At 44.2% G+C, this 16229-nt stretch overlaps 1 protein-coding gene across 5 annotated transcripts in view; it reads left to right on the top strand.

Moving 5' to 3' along the window:
• LOC100116629 (protein kinase C, brain isozyme) overlaps positions 1-16229 on the top strand; it is a 65173-nt gene that overhangs the window by 39289 nt on the left and 9655 nt on the right. The window contains exons 4-7 of one of the 5 annotated variants that reach the window (XM_003425601.5): positions 10230-10341; positions 14540-14668; positions 14752-14905; positions 14966-15194. In XM_003425601.5, coding sequence (XP_003425649.1) covers positions 10230-10341; positions 14540-14668; positions 14752-14905; positions 14966-15194 — 624 coding nt within the window. Of the gene's footprint in view, positions 1-2894; positions 3007-10229; positions 10342-14539; positions 14669-14751; positions 14906-14965; positions 15204-16229 lie in introns of all 5 variants that reach the window. The other 4 variants (XM_008205184.4, XM_001601024.5, XM_008205185.4 and 1 more) reach the window with 4 other exon arrangements.

Genomic DNA, 16229 nt, shown 5'->3' with positions numbered 1-16229 from the left:
GCTTTTTTTTCGATAAATTTGATTCCAACCTTCCAAGCTCTCGGAACGAGCATCGATTAATCAAAAGTAGAACCAGCCGTCTAATTAAGCGTCCGCACATCTGTCGGGTCAGAGGCGGAATCGCGTGAAAAGTTCTCTCTCCGCGGAAAAATTCCTCTCTTATTCCTCGAACCGCGCAATTTTTCGTCTCAGCGCGCATTCGTCCCTCGCTCGGCTTTTTCCCATTCAATTCCCAAGCTTTCTTCTCTCTCTCTCCCGGTAATTTTTCTCGGAATCCGAAAAACTCGTCGATAAGAACGAGCCGCATCGGTTAGGGACTTTTTCCTCGGCGCGTATAAACCTTCCCCGGCAATTAAGCGTCTGTATGTGTGTGTTCAGCGAAGAGAATCCTTATCGCCCGCGGTGTACATCACGTGAATGGTCGATTCATCAATGATTAACTTCTAATAACAATCTTTCCTCTCAGCCTCGCGCACTCGAGACATATATAGGACGCGCATAACTCCGGCGTGTGGTGTACACGCGTCGACGAAGCGTCCGTTGTTTTTTTCTTCTCGCTCCTATGAATTTCTCATGATTATGTATACACGAAAGAAGCTGCCGCTGCGCATAAAGGAAAAGCGCGGGAATATAAATTTTCCCTTTCCAGCGCCGCGAGTACGTATACCTTGAAAGCATAATAAAACAAGGTCGGGGGGTAGTAAGGGGCGGCCGCGAAACCCTCCGGGGACGTTTGCGCGCGCGCGCGCGCGTGTGTGTGTGGGGGTTATGAGTGGCTTGGTGTCAATTTTGTCGATGTTAAATTTTTGAATGCGGCTCCCGATACACCCCAGTCGTAAAACGTAAAACACGGAGCAGTGATCCTGTCCCGGGAGTTTCCTCGGATGAAATAACGCCGCAGCTTGCGGGAATTGCCCTTTTTTATTGTGCGAGGTGTGATGTATACGGCTGAAAAATTTTCATCATCTTTCCTTTGAAGCTGCATATAAGCAGGCGTGTAATGCATATTAAGCGGTTTCATCTTTTATTCAGACTTCTTTTTTGCGGATGTGACGAGGAAGCCTCTCGCGCTGCTCTTTTCCGATGGAAAAAATGTGATTGTCGATTCGGCCGATATGAAAAGGATGAAACGTCCGGCGCAGAAGTCTCGACCGCGAGAATCACTGCCGCAAAATCGCATCACTCTCTCCGTTTCAACGGAGAGAGCACCTGTCATAGACACACACTCGTGTACACAGCTGATCTAATCGGACGGCAATGAGCCGACCGATACAGGCAATAATTGGTCGGAGGGTTCGATTAGCCGCTGTATACGGGAATTCAGTGGACTAAGATCGCGCGTAGTCAGCCGTGGCTCAGAGCTGCAACGATAAACAATAAAAAGCACTATCGCATCATCGTCAAAACAAAGGCTGCGTTAAGAGGGAAATTACTCGCTCGTTATGCGCTCGTCGCATTGTGTTCGGCCAACCGACGACGATAACGACGACGACGACTTCGACTAGATCCTCTTTTTGCCTGATGCGTAATTTCGGCTCGTTACGCTCGCGAGAGGTCGTCTGGTTAATTGAGCTCTCATTCGGCTTAAGCTCCTACCTACCGACGGCCCGCGAGAAAAATATTCGTTTACGGACATAATGTAATAACGAGCGCGGAGAGGATAATTTAAAGCGGTTTAATTTTTGAATTAATTTAATTATGCAGTTTTTTACGTTGTCGCGCGATGCATAGTGGTATAAACGAAAGCTCCGCGTTTTAATTTAAACAATAATGCACCGAACGAGCAGAAACTAATATGTTTGAATCGATACAAAATTGCCCTGTTTCCCTCATCGAGTCTTTCACTTAACGTCGCGATGCATCGCCGAAAATATTATTCTAAACGCGCAGCTTCATAGATCGATGATTTCTCGCTCTCTATGGAAATTCGCGTCTTTCCTCGCCTCACAGCCGTGGGGGAATCTCATTTTCGCAAACGCGAGCGCGCATAGCTCATGTAATGCAAAAAAGCAATTTCACGCTGATATTCAGGCTCTTTTGATTTTTCAATTGTTGCGCGCCGCGGGGATTGCCATTATCGGATCGAATATAACGGACTCATCTTTTATTATTCATCGCTTTGACATTCTCTCGCTGATAATGGGCAGATAAGCTGTGCGCACAATAATAGAAAACTATATAATCCAGCGTATGATCGCAGAGTATAGTATAGTAGCGCAGCCTCCGCGACGACTTATTGACCGGCGATGACGTCACGGGCGCACGACTAGGCCGACTTTTTGGCCTCCGCTTTCGTCGGAATATTTCGCTCCGCACCTGCGCGCGAGGACAGCGGAAAAGAGCAGCGCGAGGCCTTTCTGTTTTGCGAGTGTGTGTGTGTGTGTGTGTGTGTGTGTGTGTGTGTATAGCTGCGAAAATGGAAAACTGCGCGCATAATATCGGCCGCGCGCGCGGGCGACGGCGGCCTCCGGTTTTGCCGCGCTCTCTTGACCCTTTCCCGGCCGCCCCTGACGTCCTTGACCCTTTGCTCTATCTCTATACGCTGTGTACTTTCGCGCAGCGGGAGCGGCTCGCACTTGGAGAACGAATTTCGCTTTAAGGCTCTGTATAGCTCTGTGTGAGTGTGTGTGTGTGTGTACCTGCGATGTTTGGCCGAGATTATTTTTTGCTTTCGAGGCTATCGCGACGAGCTTGCGAATTTTTAATAATCCCTCGCGCTGATGATGCCGCAGCGAGAGAAGGGAATTTTTCTTCTAGTATCCTCAGAATGAAAGTGGGCAATTCCGATGGGAAATATATGAGGGATAGAAAAAAACACGAGTATGTTTATCCCCCTGTACGAATGTGTGCGGATCGAATGGCACGAGTATTACTCTGAGAAATGATGAACGCAGGACACGCGGACGAAGCATCAATTCAAGGTGCAAACTTACAACAGCCCCACCTTCTGCGACCACTGCGGCAGTCTGCTCTACGGTATCATCCACCAGGGCATGAAGTGCCAAGGTAGCTCAATTGACAATAGCTTCTTTTTTGACAGCTGCGTGTGATGTGTACAAAGTGGATTTTTCTCTCTGCCCTTTTTCTATACTTATTTTTTCTCGCTGATTATATTGTATTCGTATATATTTTTATTTTTATATGATTGATCTCTCTCTCTCTCTCACTCTCTGTTACATATTTCTCTATATATTTTGAGACGAGTTTTTTTCGTATGTGCATATAATATAATAATAACGTTGCTGTGTCTATACTGCGTGTGTGTGTGTGTGTGTGTGTCGTGTTACGTCGCTCTGTTTTTTCCAATCCCCTTGTGTTCGATAAAGATTCTAACACTGTCTCTTACATCTCTAATCTCTCCGTACAGATGTACCCTTGTAAATACGCGCGTTCCTGAAAATCATCCAAAAATAAAATTTCCCACCCCCAAAAGTAATCCCAGATAATCTCCCAGGTATATCCCCTCAACCTCACCTATACTCTCTCTCTCTCTCTCTCTCTCGCTCTCTCAGAAGCTTCACTTTCTCACTCGACTGACTCCTCCTCCTACGCACATAGCAGCCGGTCTTCTTCGATTCTCTGTCTCTTTATAGCAGCGTTTTCCACTCGGTCGACGCGAGAAAGTTTCTCGGTCGCGAGTCATAATCGATATGACGAGAGAGAGAGAGAGAGAGAGAGAGAGAGAGAGAGAGAGAGAGAGAGAGAGAGAGAGAGAGAGAGAGCGAGTTGCAGCTTCGTGCGCAGCTCCGGAGATGATGCCACTATACACAGCGCAATTTATCGCCCGAAGGCGATCGTTATCCTCAGATCGGCCGAGACTATATGGCTTTTTTCTTTCTGCGCTTTTTCAATCTGTGATTTTCCCCAGAAGATCGTTGAAATAAAAACGACGTCAATCGAATCTTTATCGCCCGAGTCATTACTCTCTCGACGCGACAAAACAATTCGGAAACAATTTTCCCGCGGCTTATCTTCATTACTTTATACACACTCCCGGGAGGACCGTCGGGCTGTGCTGTATGATTTATGCGCTGGAAAGCTTACTCTCGTTTTTTTTTAAGTCACGCGCGGCGACACCGAAAACAAGTGGAAAATGGAGATAGTAAAAAGCGCGCGGATGGGAAATGCCAGCGGTAACGAGACTCCGGATTTTTCATCCGAGAAGGAGGAACTTTAAGGACCGCCTCCGCGATTCTCCGCTTCCTCAGACTCTATAATTTCTTTTTATCCTGTTTTCTCTCCGCTCCGAGAAACGTATGCAATATAACGAATCCCGTATTATACTATACCCCGGACACAATTTCTCTCTCTCTCTCTCTCTGGTCTTGTTTGCCGAGTATGTGTGTGTATATAAGAACGGCGAGATATGTGCTTTGCGTATGACGTGTATTATTGAAATCCTTGAGTGTGTGTGTGTGTACGTGCGTGCGTTTGTCCTTTTTTTCATACTCCACCGTTATACTGTATACTTACGTTTATATTATTGTGTCCTACTGGAGCTTTTATATTGACTGCTAGGTACATATTTTATATGTATATGTAAATATGTATATATCTATATTATTTGTTTGAGGTTCTAACAACCATATCTAAACTAAAACGAGTTTGACCATAAACAATCGAGCCTCGACGCCTTATTGAACGGTGCGTTAGAGGCGATCGACTAAAAAAAAATGCCAATTGTTTTGCACGAAATGGTAGACGTGTGTGTGTGTGTGCTGTTTTTCAATCTCGCAAATAATCCATCCGTGTAACTAGAGCGTATACCATCTCGTTGCGAAAGCTGCATCGCTTTTTGAATAATAAAAACTAAACCGACTCTCGAAACAGCAGTCGATTAAAAGGAATAATTTAAAGAGCCGCACTAAAAGGGCGCACTCAACGATCGCCATGTGTCTCGTTAAAAGCGAATTTTCGCAAATTAACGAGCGACCTCCTCTTGTGTGTGTATGTGTTTGCCTTTTTACAACAATATTAACCATATGATATACATCTTCTGTAACTCCTTTTCTCTGTATGTATTTTGTACTATATATCTCTTTCTCGTTGTTTTGTGCCGTCCACTGCGTTGATACTTCATCACCCCTCTCGAGAATATATATTTTTTATCGACTGTACATAAAACTTTTCATCCGCCATTACTTATCTTTACGACACGCAGCGAATGCACGCGGAAAATCTCGCCGGAAAACATTTTTATGCGCATCAGCCCTTTCTGCTGATTTGCCTATACATTTTTCCCTCATATCATTTCTTTATTTTTTTTTTGTTTTGTTCTACATATCTCTCTTTTTCTCGTTTTGTACAGAGCAAAAACGCATTCAGCTCTCGATGTTTATAGTTGTCTCTGTATTTACTCGATAAATCTACACTCGTCCCGTTTCTGCTCTCGATTTTTCTCTCTCTCTCTCTCTCTCTCTCTCTCTCTGTATCTGTATATACGTATATGTATACTTTTTTCTCTCTCTTGTAACTCTCCCCGATATATCTGCTGTTTCGATGTTATGTATACATGAGCGTCGCCGTTCGGTGCGTTAATGTACTTTACCCCACTTTTGTTGACTCCATTTCAACGTTTTTTCGAATTATATTGTATATCCACACACCCAGTTTTTATTCATCCGTCTCTCTCTAGGTGTAAATTTTGAGTGATATACTTTTTAACGACTCTATCAACTGCATCGCTTTACCTACACACTTTTTCACAATTCAGCGCACGTTATTTTTCTCAACCCATTGTAATTCAGCACCTGGTCACGATCTTCACCTCGATAATAAAATGAAATTAAAAAAAAAAAGTAAAAAAGATACGTCGTACACTCATTCATCCCTCAATCGACGAAAATAGAGCTGCGCAGAGGAAATTCGCAGCTTAATGAAGGCTGCCCACTCGAAAAAGGCGAAATCAACGACCTGACACATAGAGGAAGCGTATAAAATCGTCATCCACTCCCATCGCTCTTTTCCATTCAGACTCTCTCCGTCTCTCTCTCTCTCTCTCTCTCTTTCTCTTCCACGGTAATCGAATCATCGGAGCAATCACTGGAACTTGGCGCGCCCGTCAATTTCTGTTTTCAATTTTCCCGCGAGCTATAGTATAGCTCTCCTCGGAAACACTCCATATTCGCACGGCGCAGCAGTTGGTAACGTTTGCTCGGCGCTTTATTCCAGCTTCAAAGTGATACGAGATGGTTACATCAAACACGTGGGCTAAATGAAAACGAATGATTTTTGCTCTCCAGAGTGGAGTGAATGGAGAACCGGGCAAATTTGCATTGTGATCCTTTTTTCCGAGACTACAAAGCGCCGAGGTTAATTAGAATCGAGGGAGACCAGCTGTTGGCGGCAAACACGTTTGCGAAAAACTTGTTCGTAATGGCGATTTCGTTATCAAATCTGTTATGGATGTTAAAAGTTTCATCGCGGATTTTCATAAAGTCGCTAAAGTGGAAAATCAAATTATAAACGTGTATTATCGAGCTAAGTGCTTTGACATTAACCTTAAGTTAATTCTTAATATCGCCTATTTTACATTCTTAATAAAGAGGGGAAGCCCCGGCGCATTACACGGTATTATCTATTTAAGATGCATAATCTACTTACGAAGTTTGATTAAATTTTCATAGACGTGACTAAAGTTGTGTAATTCGAGCTAAAGACTCGCTGGAATTATTTGCGCGTTATAAATTGTCATTCGATCTCGCGTAATTATTTACTTCGTCCATAAATAATCACGAAAGTATGAAAAGCCATCAGTCGTTGTTAATTAAACAAACACGGGTAATTCAATCAAGGAACGCGAAATACCCGGAAAATTCGAGCACACACAAATAAATTCATCCGGCAAACGTTCAAACTTTCAGTGCAACATCACCGTAACAACCCTGACTGTTTACCTTCGAGCACTACAGTTTATACTTTTCACCCCGTCGTGTTTTCCGGCTCGTAATTCCGGAGATGCCTCATCGTCAAAGTCATACGAGCGAACAATGGCCTCGTAAATTTCGCGTTTTCTTCGTATACCTCTACCCCGAAAAAGTGCCACGGGGAATCTGGCAGCGTCACATAGTTTTCGCGAGAAATTGCTCTTTTCGGACAGGTTCCCGGTAATAAATGCTTTTACCAAGCGGGAATTGTTTTATTGGAATTTTTCGAAGTCGGACTCGATTCGAATTCCGATTAACCATCGGCTATTCACTTTTCGAACACACAGTTGCGCTAACAGCTTTTGATTATGTATTCGTGAACACTTTTGAAAAAAAAAAAAACGCGAGACCGAATCTTGCAGCTAGCTTTTAAATAGAAATTCTCGCTCGACTCGTGCATTAGCGCTTGCAAGTTCTCTCTATCTCGCGCGACAAAAAGCTCGCGATAACGAAATTGGCGACTACTGCGCGCGCGGAAAATCAGCGATTCAATAACGGCAAATGAATCTCCTTTCTCTTACCCTTGCTCCTCCTCCGGTACAGCGAGGGAAAAAAGGGTAGATAAATGCAGAGCATTCAGGAATGAAATAAAAAGAAAAAAAAATTGCCGGAGCTTTTCAAGACAATAAGCGCTAATAAGTCTCGGGTCGTCTCGACGGTTATAGCACCTGCACACGTTAATGGAATTTCTTAGCCGAGCTGGAGGGAAGAACATTTTCTCGTATACACCGCAGTCTTGAGATTCTCCGAGCGCGGAATTGCGCTTTTATCGGTGGAACGGATAACGCGCGACTTTACGATAGCCCCGAGTAATTTGCTTAGTTTTGAGTTTATTGCGCGGTACGATTACCTCCGCAGTTGTTTCGATTTTGATCAAAGGCTTTTTTCGAAGCTAAGGGAACACTCGATGAAATCCAACGAACGTTGATTAAATTTATAACAGTAGAGAGTGTATAAAATATAAGAGAGAGAGAGAGAGAGAAAAAGAGTAACAGGGTATTTACTCGGTGCGCGCGCAATTTTTTCCCGGAGATCTTGAGTGTATACACACCGGGAGAGTCATAAAGCAGAAGCGTTTTATTTAAAAGTATGACCCTTTTCTCTCGGCAAAAGTAATAAAGAGCCAGCAGAGCTTCGGGCGGAAATAAAGGAGCGGCAAAGTATGAAAATTGATGTAATCATATCTCGAGAGAGCGTAGGAACGCTTGAAATTCTCGCCGAGTTAATAAAATTTCTATGCTGCAGCTACGGACCCGTAAATCAGTAGTAACGCATCGCGTATGGTCAGACGCATTTTTTCTCTTACCCATGGAGTGTTTTCGCTTTTCTCTGAATTCCATCCGCCCGCGCAGCTCATTACGGGTGAGAGTAAAATATAGCGCGTATAAATAAAACGCCGAGTTATTACAAGCCTCACGTGCGCTTTTCGGCCTTAACCTCTTGCAGTGCGCGCAATTACCGAGTTTACGTCCGTTTACCGCGATCAAATGTGTGTACGCAAGGATCGTCCGAAAAAAGTATGTAGCATAACGAGCTCCGAAAAATAAAAAAAAAAGAACGCGAGAGAGAGAAGAGCCGCGCGCATCACCTCGATGACCCTTTTGACGATATTATATTCGAACGAGCTTTCGGAGGCTGGCGTGCTCTTGTCTCTCTCTCTCTCTCTCTCTCTCTTTTGACGGCGCTCCGGGGGTTGCGCGAGCGGGAAACTGGGGCGAAAAGCCATTCCTGCGCGCTGCTGCGGCGATGTTGGCCCTGACGGATCTATGCGGGCGAGACTCGAGCTCGTCAGTCAGTCAGCCTCTCTCTCGGCTGTGTTGGACTCGAGTTTCCGAGATGTCGCCGCTTCTTTGTTCTCGTCAGGCTTTCGGTTGTTTACTCGCTATATATACTCTCGTTCTCTTCTTTCGAGCTCGGCTGCGCTGGTTTATACATCAGGGGCAACAAGTCGCTGCGCCGACGGATAACTCATGCGTTTACGCAGTCTCGAAGAAAAAGTTGACTGACCAACGATATTTGACCAGGAGAGCTTCCCTCTCGTGCTCACGTGCTTAAGAAAGGAATATAAGTATAGGCGAACTTGTGTCCTCCGCGAGGGAATTCCATTGCATAAGCAGATCAAGTTACGCCGTTGTGTGTTTTCTCGAGGATGTAGACCGTGTTACGTCGGCGATGCGGTTTGTCGGGAGAAGTTTCCCGGGATAATGGAGAGTTCTGGGTCGGTTTATTGTTCGCGGCTTCGGAAGGGAAGTTTCTGTAAATTCGGCGCAAGTCGCATCGCGTACAGTCAGAAAAAATCGCGTCGCGAGCCGTCGACAGCGCGTCGCTAGGGACTTATAATTAGGACATTCGATTATCCGCAATCGGCTCATCAATCGTCCTTCGATTGAACCGCGTATACTCGCGTCATTAATTAGAAGCCCGAGTAGTCGTCGCACAAGAGCTTTGCATCAGCGGCTAACGAAATTTCGCGGCGATCGATTTCGAGCTTCGTGCGATGCGTCCGCGATCGATTCTCCGCCTGGCGGAGCGGAAATTTTGAGCATAGAGAGAAACCGCCGCTCCGACACAGAGAGGGACGTATACTCGCACACCTACATCTCTCGGCTTGGGATGATCGGGTGTCTATTTGTGGAGCGGAATGGGGATTTGGTATTTGCTTGCGGCACTGCAGGGCTGAGCCTGGAACTGATGAGCTATATGCCGATGATGACTATTGTTGATCGGCTGATTAGGCTGATTTTTTGCTCAAGGAGTGTGAATGTGGGTTTTAAGTAGATGGGATGTGCGAATGGTCAGACGAGACTTGCTATTCTGCGGATAATGGTTTCGAGCTACTTCGAGCGTTTTCACTCGAGCTTCCATCGATTGTTAAGCTAAAAGAAGCATCATTTTTTTTTATTTTAAAATTTTTCAAGAATTTTCTTTCCTTCGAAATTTCTTCGCAAAAGCTCTTCGTCCTGAGAAATTCTTGGAAAGTTTACGACCCAAAAGAAAAGCCTCTTAGCACACTTTCTCCAAAAAATTTTCGCTGCAAGTACAGGTGCATCGTCGAAAAAGCACGTACTTCGCGGTAAGCATCACAATAACGTCCCCGTCGACTGCGTACAATTTCCAGCCCCTTATCAGCGTTATACACCCCAGCGTCGTGACCCCGAAAACAAAATGAAAAAATGAATTCGCGAAACGTAGCACTAGTGAGTAGATATCCGAGAGGTGTGATCAGTCTGCAATGAAAGAAAATCTCCATCGGGACGTTCCACCAAAAACGTCTCGGTGCGACGACGTGTTTGCTGTTCTCAGGCCGTGAACGTGCCACACAAATGGGATGTTTTCTCGTTCCTGACGCCGACCTTCTGCGACCACTGCGGCTCGATGCTTCACGGCATCGCGCATCAGGGACTCAAGTGTTCAGGTACAATTTTGTATGCAGATCAGCAAACAAAATCAATCAATTAATTATCGCGAAGAACGACCTGATTATATTTTTACACATGTATATTACTATTTATTACATCAGCTACGTACTCGCTGATAGTCCGCCTTCGATTAGTATTGCGATGATACACGTACATTCCATAAACGCATCTATAGCTGCTCCTCCTCGACGTAAAATCTATTGATCTTCCGCTGATATGGTGTGGGTGAAATGGTGCATATTATATTCTCTCTCGGATGTATACCAGCGTCGAGTATCGACTGAGATTCCGTGTAATCACAACAGAGGCTATTCGTTTATATCAGAATAATCTTCGTCGATACTCGATGTGGCCCTCTATCACACGCAAACAATTTTTTCCGACGCTCGCTATCTCTACATCCATCAGTCTACATCCATCTTCGAACTGTCGCCGATTCTTCCATGTATACGCGACGCTTCATCACGTCGCTCTGAAGGTGCTGGGCTTCGCGGACTATAATCCTCGTATCGTCGAGTTTTTCGCCCTCCGACGCAGGCGTGTCCGATAATAATCATTGATTCAATAACTGCTCTCGGTTCTAACGAGCCTCGCGACGATTAATACGTAAACAGACGTCCTTCGCTTGTACAGCGAGACTTGTAATTTTTATTTGAGCGAATTCTGCCAAGTAACGCGAATCGTATACTCTGATAAAAGTCCATGACACACGAATATGAAACTCGACGATTCGAGGGTGGGACGCCTAAAAAAAAAAGAGATATTCATCCATCCCGCATCCCTCATTGCTAAAGAAGGGGTGAAGCTTATACACAGACGCACAAAGCCATCATCATCATCATCATCCTGACAAAGTGCTCCCGCAACGACTTTAGAGAATTTCCCAGTAGCGCGTGTAGCATAGACCACAGAGGGAAATTTTTTCCCTTTTGCACGGATGAGTCTCGAAAATCCATACCCTTCACTGCGAGCTCTCTCTCGCACAAAAGACTCTCTTCTCACCCTCTACACATATATATTCGTATAATACCCGCAGCCGGAGAGATATGCTTATCCGATCGGATTTTTATGCATATGTATCGACTGCTCGTCGAATTAGGTATACACAGCAGTATGAGGAGTATACTATATACGTCGTATAAATCCGGAATGTGATGCGTTCGTCGATGGGGATATGACGCATGGGGCGCGGATCATGAACGAGACGTGTGTATGTGCATCGCTGGGGATTTGCGTCGTTGATGGATATGCTACACACTCGGCGAAATTAAATACTCGTCGCGCTATTTCGGATATGTATACAAATCGAACTCGTATTTTAATTCTACGTTGTATTATATTATACATGCGCGCGCGCGCGCGATGTATGGATTGGAAAAAAGTCGATGTTTCGAGCTTCTACATCAATCAAATTCGAAAATTTTCTCGACGCGCACTTAATATTACCGTTTAGTCGGCGCGTCAGCTCTGTTGCGTCACAAATCCTCCCTCGCGTGTAATGATAACTTTTAAACGAATTAAATCTCAGACCGCTACCTCTCTCTCTCTCTCTCGAATAAAATTTCAGCTTCGAACTCGCTCCGTATGTGTAGGTGTGTATACGTGTATACGGTATTATATTTCAGAATTAATTATTCGAAAGTCGCGCGGAAAATTGAATCCGTAACGTGCAGCTGCGCGTATGATTAATAATTCGCGGGAGAGATGAGGTAAAAAGTTTCGAACCGCGAGGGGATATGCTCGATACACACGGTAGTATAGTCTCTCGCGTTAACGCTTGGAATTACAGTATGTGTCCGCTGTATGTAGGGCGTTTTTTTGCAAGTATGATTTTTCGCGCGGTTCGCGATCGAAAACCGCTTTGTCCGATTTCTTTGAACGTAACTTTTTTCGAGCTTATTCGCGAATGTAATGTTTTTGCCGGAGTATCGCTGAATTTTCCCCGCGAAGCAATCAAAGCGCGGTAAATTCAAAGTTTGAATTACGCGGTGAAAACCATCTCCATAGTCGATAAATTCTCATCGAAACTAGAGAGAAAAAAATTCGTCCGTAAATAACGTTCGTAATACAACTGGAACTTGCAGTCTATTCAGTGCTATTGCCGCGTGCGTTTAAATATTCAAAAGTTTCTCGCGCCCGATCGCGCCGGATATAAAAGCGCAATTTATCACCGCACTGTATAGGCGCGCAGTGCAAATATTGCTGACCGAAATATTTCGCTGCCTCTTTCCAGCCCCGCTCATGTGTATACGCGAGCTTTTCGCTTTGTTTCTAGTTCGCCGCTACGTGTACAAATCACGAGTGACGGTCTAATGGCTGTCGCTACCTTTTTCCGATAGTTTTTCGTTTGCTCGCATAATGTGCAGATTTACGGCTCGGAATACAATCGAGTATAATTTGAATTTTATGCATGGGTTTCTGGGTTGTTTTATTAACCGCGCGTATTTGTAGATGGCGATGCTTTGCTGAGCTTTGAAACGCTGATTTTGTCTTAAGTATCGAATAGTTGACTCCCTAAAAGACGAGAAATATATGTTGTCAAATTTGGATCGGGTCCAACGCGAACTAAGATGGCACTGCCAAAGGGGCCTATTTCGAGGTGAAAGCGCGTTGATTCAATATTGGATTTCCACTCGATTTTTCGCAATAATTTTACGCGGCTCGCGAACAATAAAATCGACGGCCGGCGTAATGGCAAATTTAATCAAGAATTATTTAACGTCGACATTTCAGATTTTGTGATAGCCCATGTTCTATCGCGAGTTAATTATTTTCACCGCGCTTTATACCGCCCGTATATCTCGCACTGATCGTTCGTGAAAATTTGAAAAATGAACCATCGCGCGTCGGCTTTTTTCAGCGTAATAAAAAGCGACGCGGTGTGACGCGCGAGTCTCGTCTATTTATTTAAAAATCGATTTCACAGAAAAGTGCGACACGCTATTAATAAATCTGCATGCATCAAAGCGGCTGAAGTCTTATTCTGCTCAGTGAGCGTCGCTTATCTGCAAATACTCTGAATATCCTGTGTACCTCTACTGTAAAAGAAAAGTAAACGCAGATAAAAAATAATAATTCATCAGATTGGACAACAAAAAAAAAATAACGATTCATCTGTATCAAAAATACGTCCTTCTGAGAGCTAACGACGCAAACAGCTGCGAGAGAGCCGAAGTAAAATAATGCAAATAACAAGCAACCCTCGGCGCAGCTCGTCGCTTCGAGAGTAAACATCCCTGTAGTTACAGCGGCGTCCTTATAGCTCAGCCAATCCTAAGGTCTTACGACTGCATTTGCATCCTCGTTATCTCGACTGCTCCACCTTCTCTCCTCGTGACTCATCGCAGCTCTCTGCTTATGTATATATGCGATATCACGAGCGTTTTTCGATTCTGCAGACGTCGTGTACTAGTTCTGCGTTTTTAACATCCTTTTTTTTAAGATCATTACACGCTTGAATAAAAAACCCTGCATGCGAGACTCATTGAATTTTTAATCGTCGTCCTCTCTGTCACTTCATCTTCTCTTAGTACAATCACTCGCTTTTCTACATACCCTATCGGATCTGTCTCTATACACGTATTATATGAAAAATTATATCACGTTTCGCTGTGTACATATACTTCTTCTTTTGTATATTGTGTATATCTGCATCTGCGTGTTTCGATAGTAATATCTTTCAATAAAACAACGATAAATTGTACATTTTCAAAGCATTATAACAATGTGTATTGTGTTTGTAAAATATAACAACGCGCGAGTTTATCCATTTTTACACTGTGAATTACGAAAATTCACTGTCCTGTGTAATATACTCGAATGCATAGTCGTTTTGAAAAATGGACAAACTTTTATCGACGCGCGCACGAAATCTAAAAAGCAGAGCATTTAAAACGAGCAGCTAAAGCATTACATGCAGTATCATCGCTTTTTTTTTCATCATTAAACCGCGCTCGATTCACAATAATGCTCGAACCATGAATCGAGTGCATAAAAAGCGCCGGCAGGTCACTTTGGAACATGATTTTCACACAATGTGCCGATCCTCATGCCAATTACGCATTGTCTGAGAAACGTGAAACTCACGGCAATGTCCCGCTCGTGATCTGCCGGAGGTACATAGAAGCTGGAAGAAAACTCGCAGCCCTGCTAGTGATAAGCGTATATTGAAACGTAATATCTGATGGCTCGTAGCATGTGACATGAACGTGCACAAACGATGCGAGGTGAGCGTGCCGAATCTCTGCGGATGCGACCACACGGAAAGACGAGGACGTATAGAGCTCAACGTGTCATGCAATGGGAACAAGCTTACAGTCGAAAGTACGTTATCGTTTCTTTTTATTTTCCTTTCATTCCTCGCTAAAGAGTTGATTGATAAACCTAATCGAACTCGTTGGCTGCAGTCATACAAGGACGAAACCTCATTCCAATGGATCCAAATGGTCTGTCGGATCCATACGTCAAGCTGAAATTAATCCCGGAGGGCGAGAACATAAAGAAGAAAACGAAGACAATCAAATCGTCGTTGAACCCGGAATGGAACGAGACAATCACTATGTGAGTATCACTATGATGTATAAGAAAAAAACTTATGCTAATTCCAACTTCTTCCAATAGCGACCTGAAGCCGGACGACAAGGACAGGCGACTCCTGCTGGAGGTCTGGGATTGGGATCGCACGTCTCGCAACGACTTTATGGGCTCCCTGTCCTTCGGCATCTCCGAATTGATGAAAGCACCTGCCAAGGGCTGGTTCAAGCTCCTCACCCAGGAGGAGGGCGAGTTCTACAACGTACCAGTACCCGAGGAAGGTGTCGACCTCGCCGAGCTCAAATCGAAAATGCGGGTACGTTCGGTATGTAGACGCTAGATTTTGGCTTTCGCCAGACATCCTACTACTACTACTACTACTACTTGTGTGTGTGTGTGTGTGTGTGCTCGCTCACGGCTTCCGTAGAGGTTAGATCTTTTTTGCTTCTACTAATGACATGCATATAATACAACGACGCACAGATATCACATAGTCGGTAGTGGAATATATAGTATAGAGGTAACAATGGCAAAATCTTCTCTTTTCTTTTATTTTTGCAAACGGATTTTTTTAGCGCAACGTATACAGTGCTGTGCTGAATTTTTCAACGGGGCCGAATGTAAATTTCGCGATTGCTCTTTCTTTCAACACTTTTATATATAGCGCAGTTAGTTGCGCATAGTTATTAGTTCTGTGTATTATTTTCTTTGATATAAGTATTATATAACTCACCATTACCAGTATTAAGCAACCAATTATTCAGCGAAGCACGTCGTCGTGCACTCATTAAACCGAGGAAGCGCTTGATTTACTAGGCTCCTTGAATTCTTCTTCATCCGGCGTCTATTGCTTCGCAACAGCGAATTATGAAAGATTTATCTAGAGCCGCCTAGTTTCTACGCTTGTGCCCCCGAATTTAGATCAAACGCGACTAAGTATTTTCAAGGATAACAGAGACCGAGGCGCGCATTTATCTCCGAAATGAGACGCGCCCGCGAATATAAGTCGTCGAGAGCCAAGAATATGAATTTTCATTAGTTGCTCGCGCAACGAAAGGCTTTTCAAAGAAACATAGAGCTTTCACCCTAATCCCGTGGTATTTGACTCTCGCGGTACAACGTCGGTTGAAAAAACGCTGCGTGGTGTGTAATTTCACGGTGGATAGTGTTTCGGAGAGAGCTCGGTATATATAATTAGCTTGAAATACGCACAATGGGGGCTACGTTGTTTGGCAGGAGAAAACACGGCTCGGGCTTTGATTAAATTCGAGCTTTACCAGCTGGCCGCGCACAATACGTCGAATAGATACCCGTCTACTCGGAATCGGCTCTGTATTATTGAAAAAAGAAA

The sequence above is a fragment of the Nasonia vitripennis genome, chromosome 3 (assembly GCF_009193385.2).
Source record: "Nasonia vitripennis strain AsymCx chromosome 3, Nvit_psr_1.1, whole genome shotgun sequence".
Classification (NCBI taxonomy): Eukaryota; Metazoa; Arthropoda; class Insecta; order Hymenoptera; family Pteromalidae; genus Nasonia; species Nasonia vitripennis.
The sequence above is the reverse complement of the archived record's forward strand: the minus strand, read 5'-3'. Positions and strand labels throughout refer to the sequence as shown.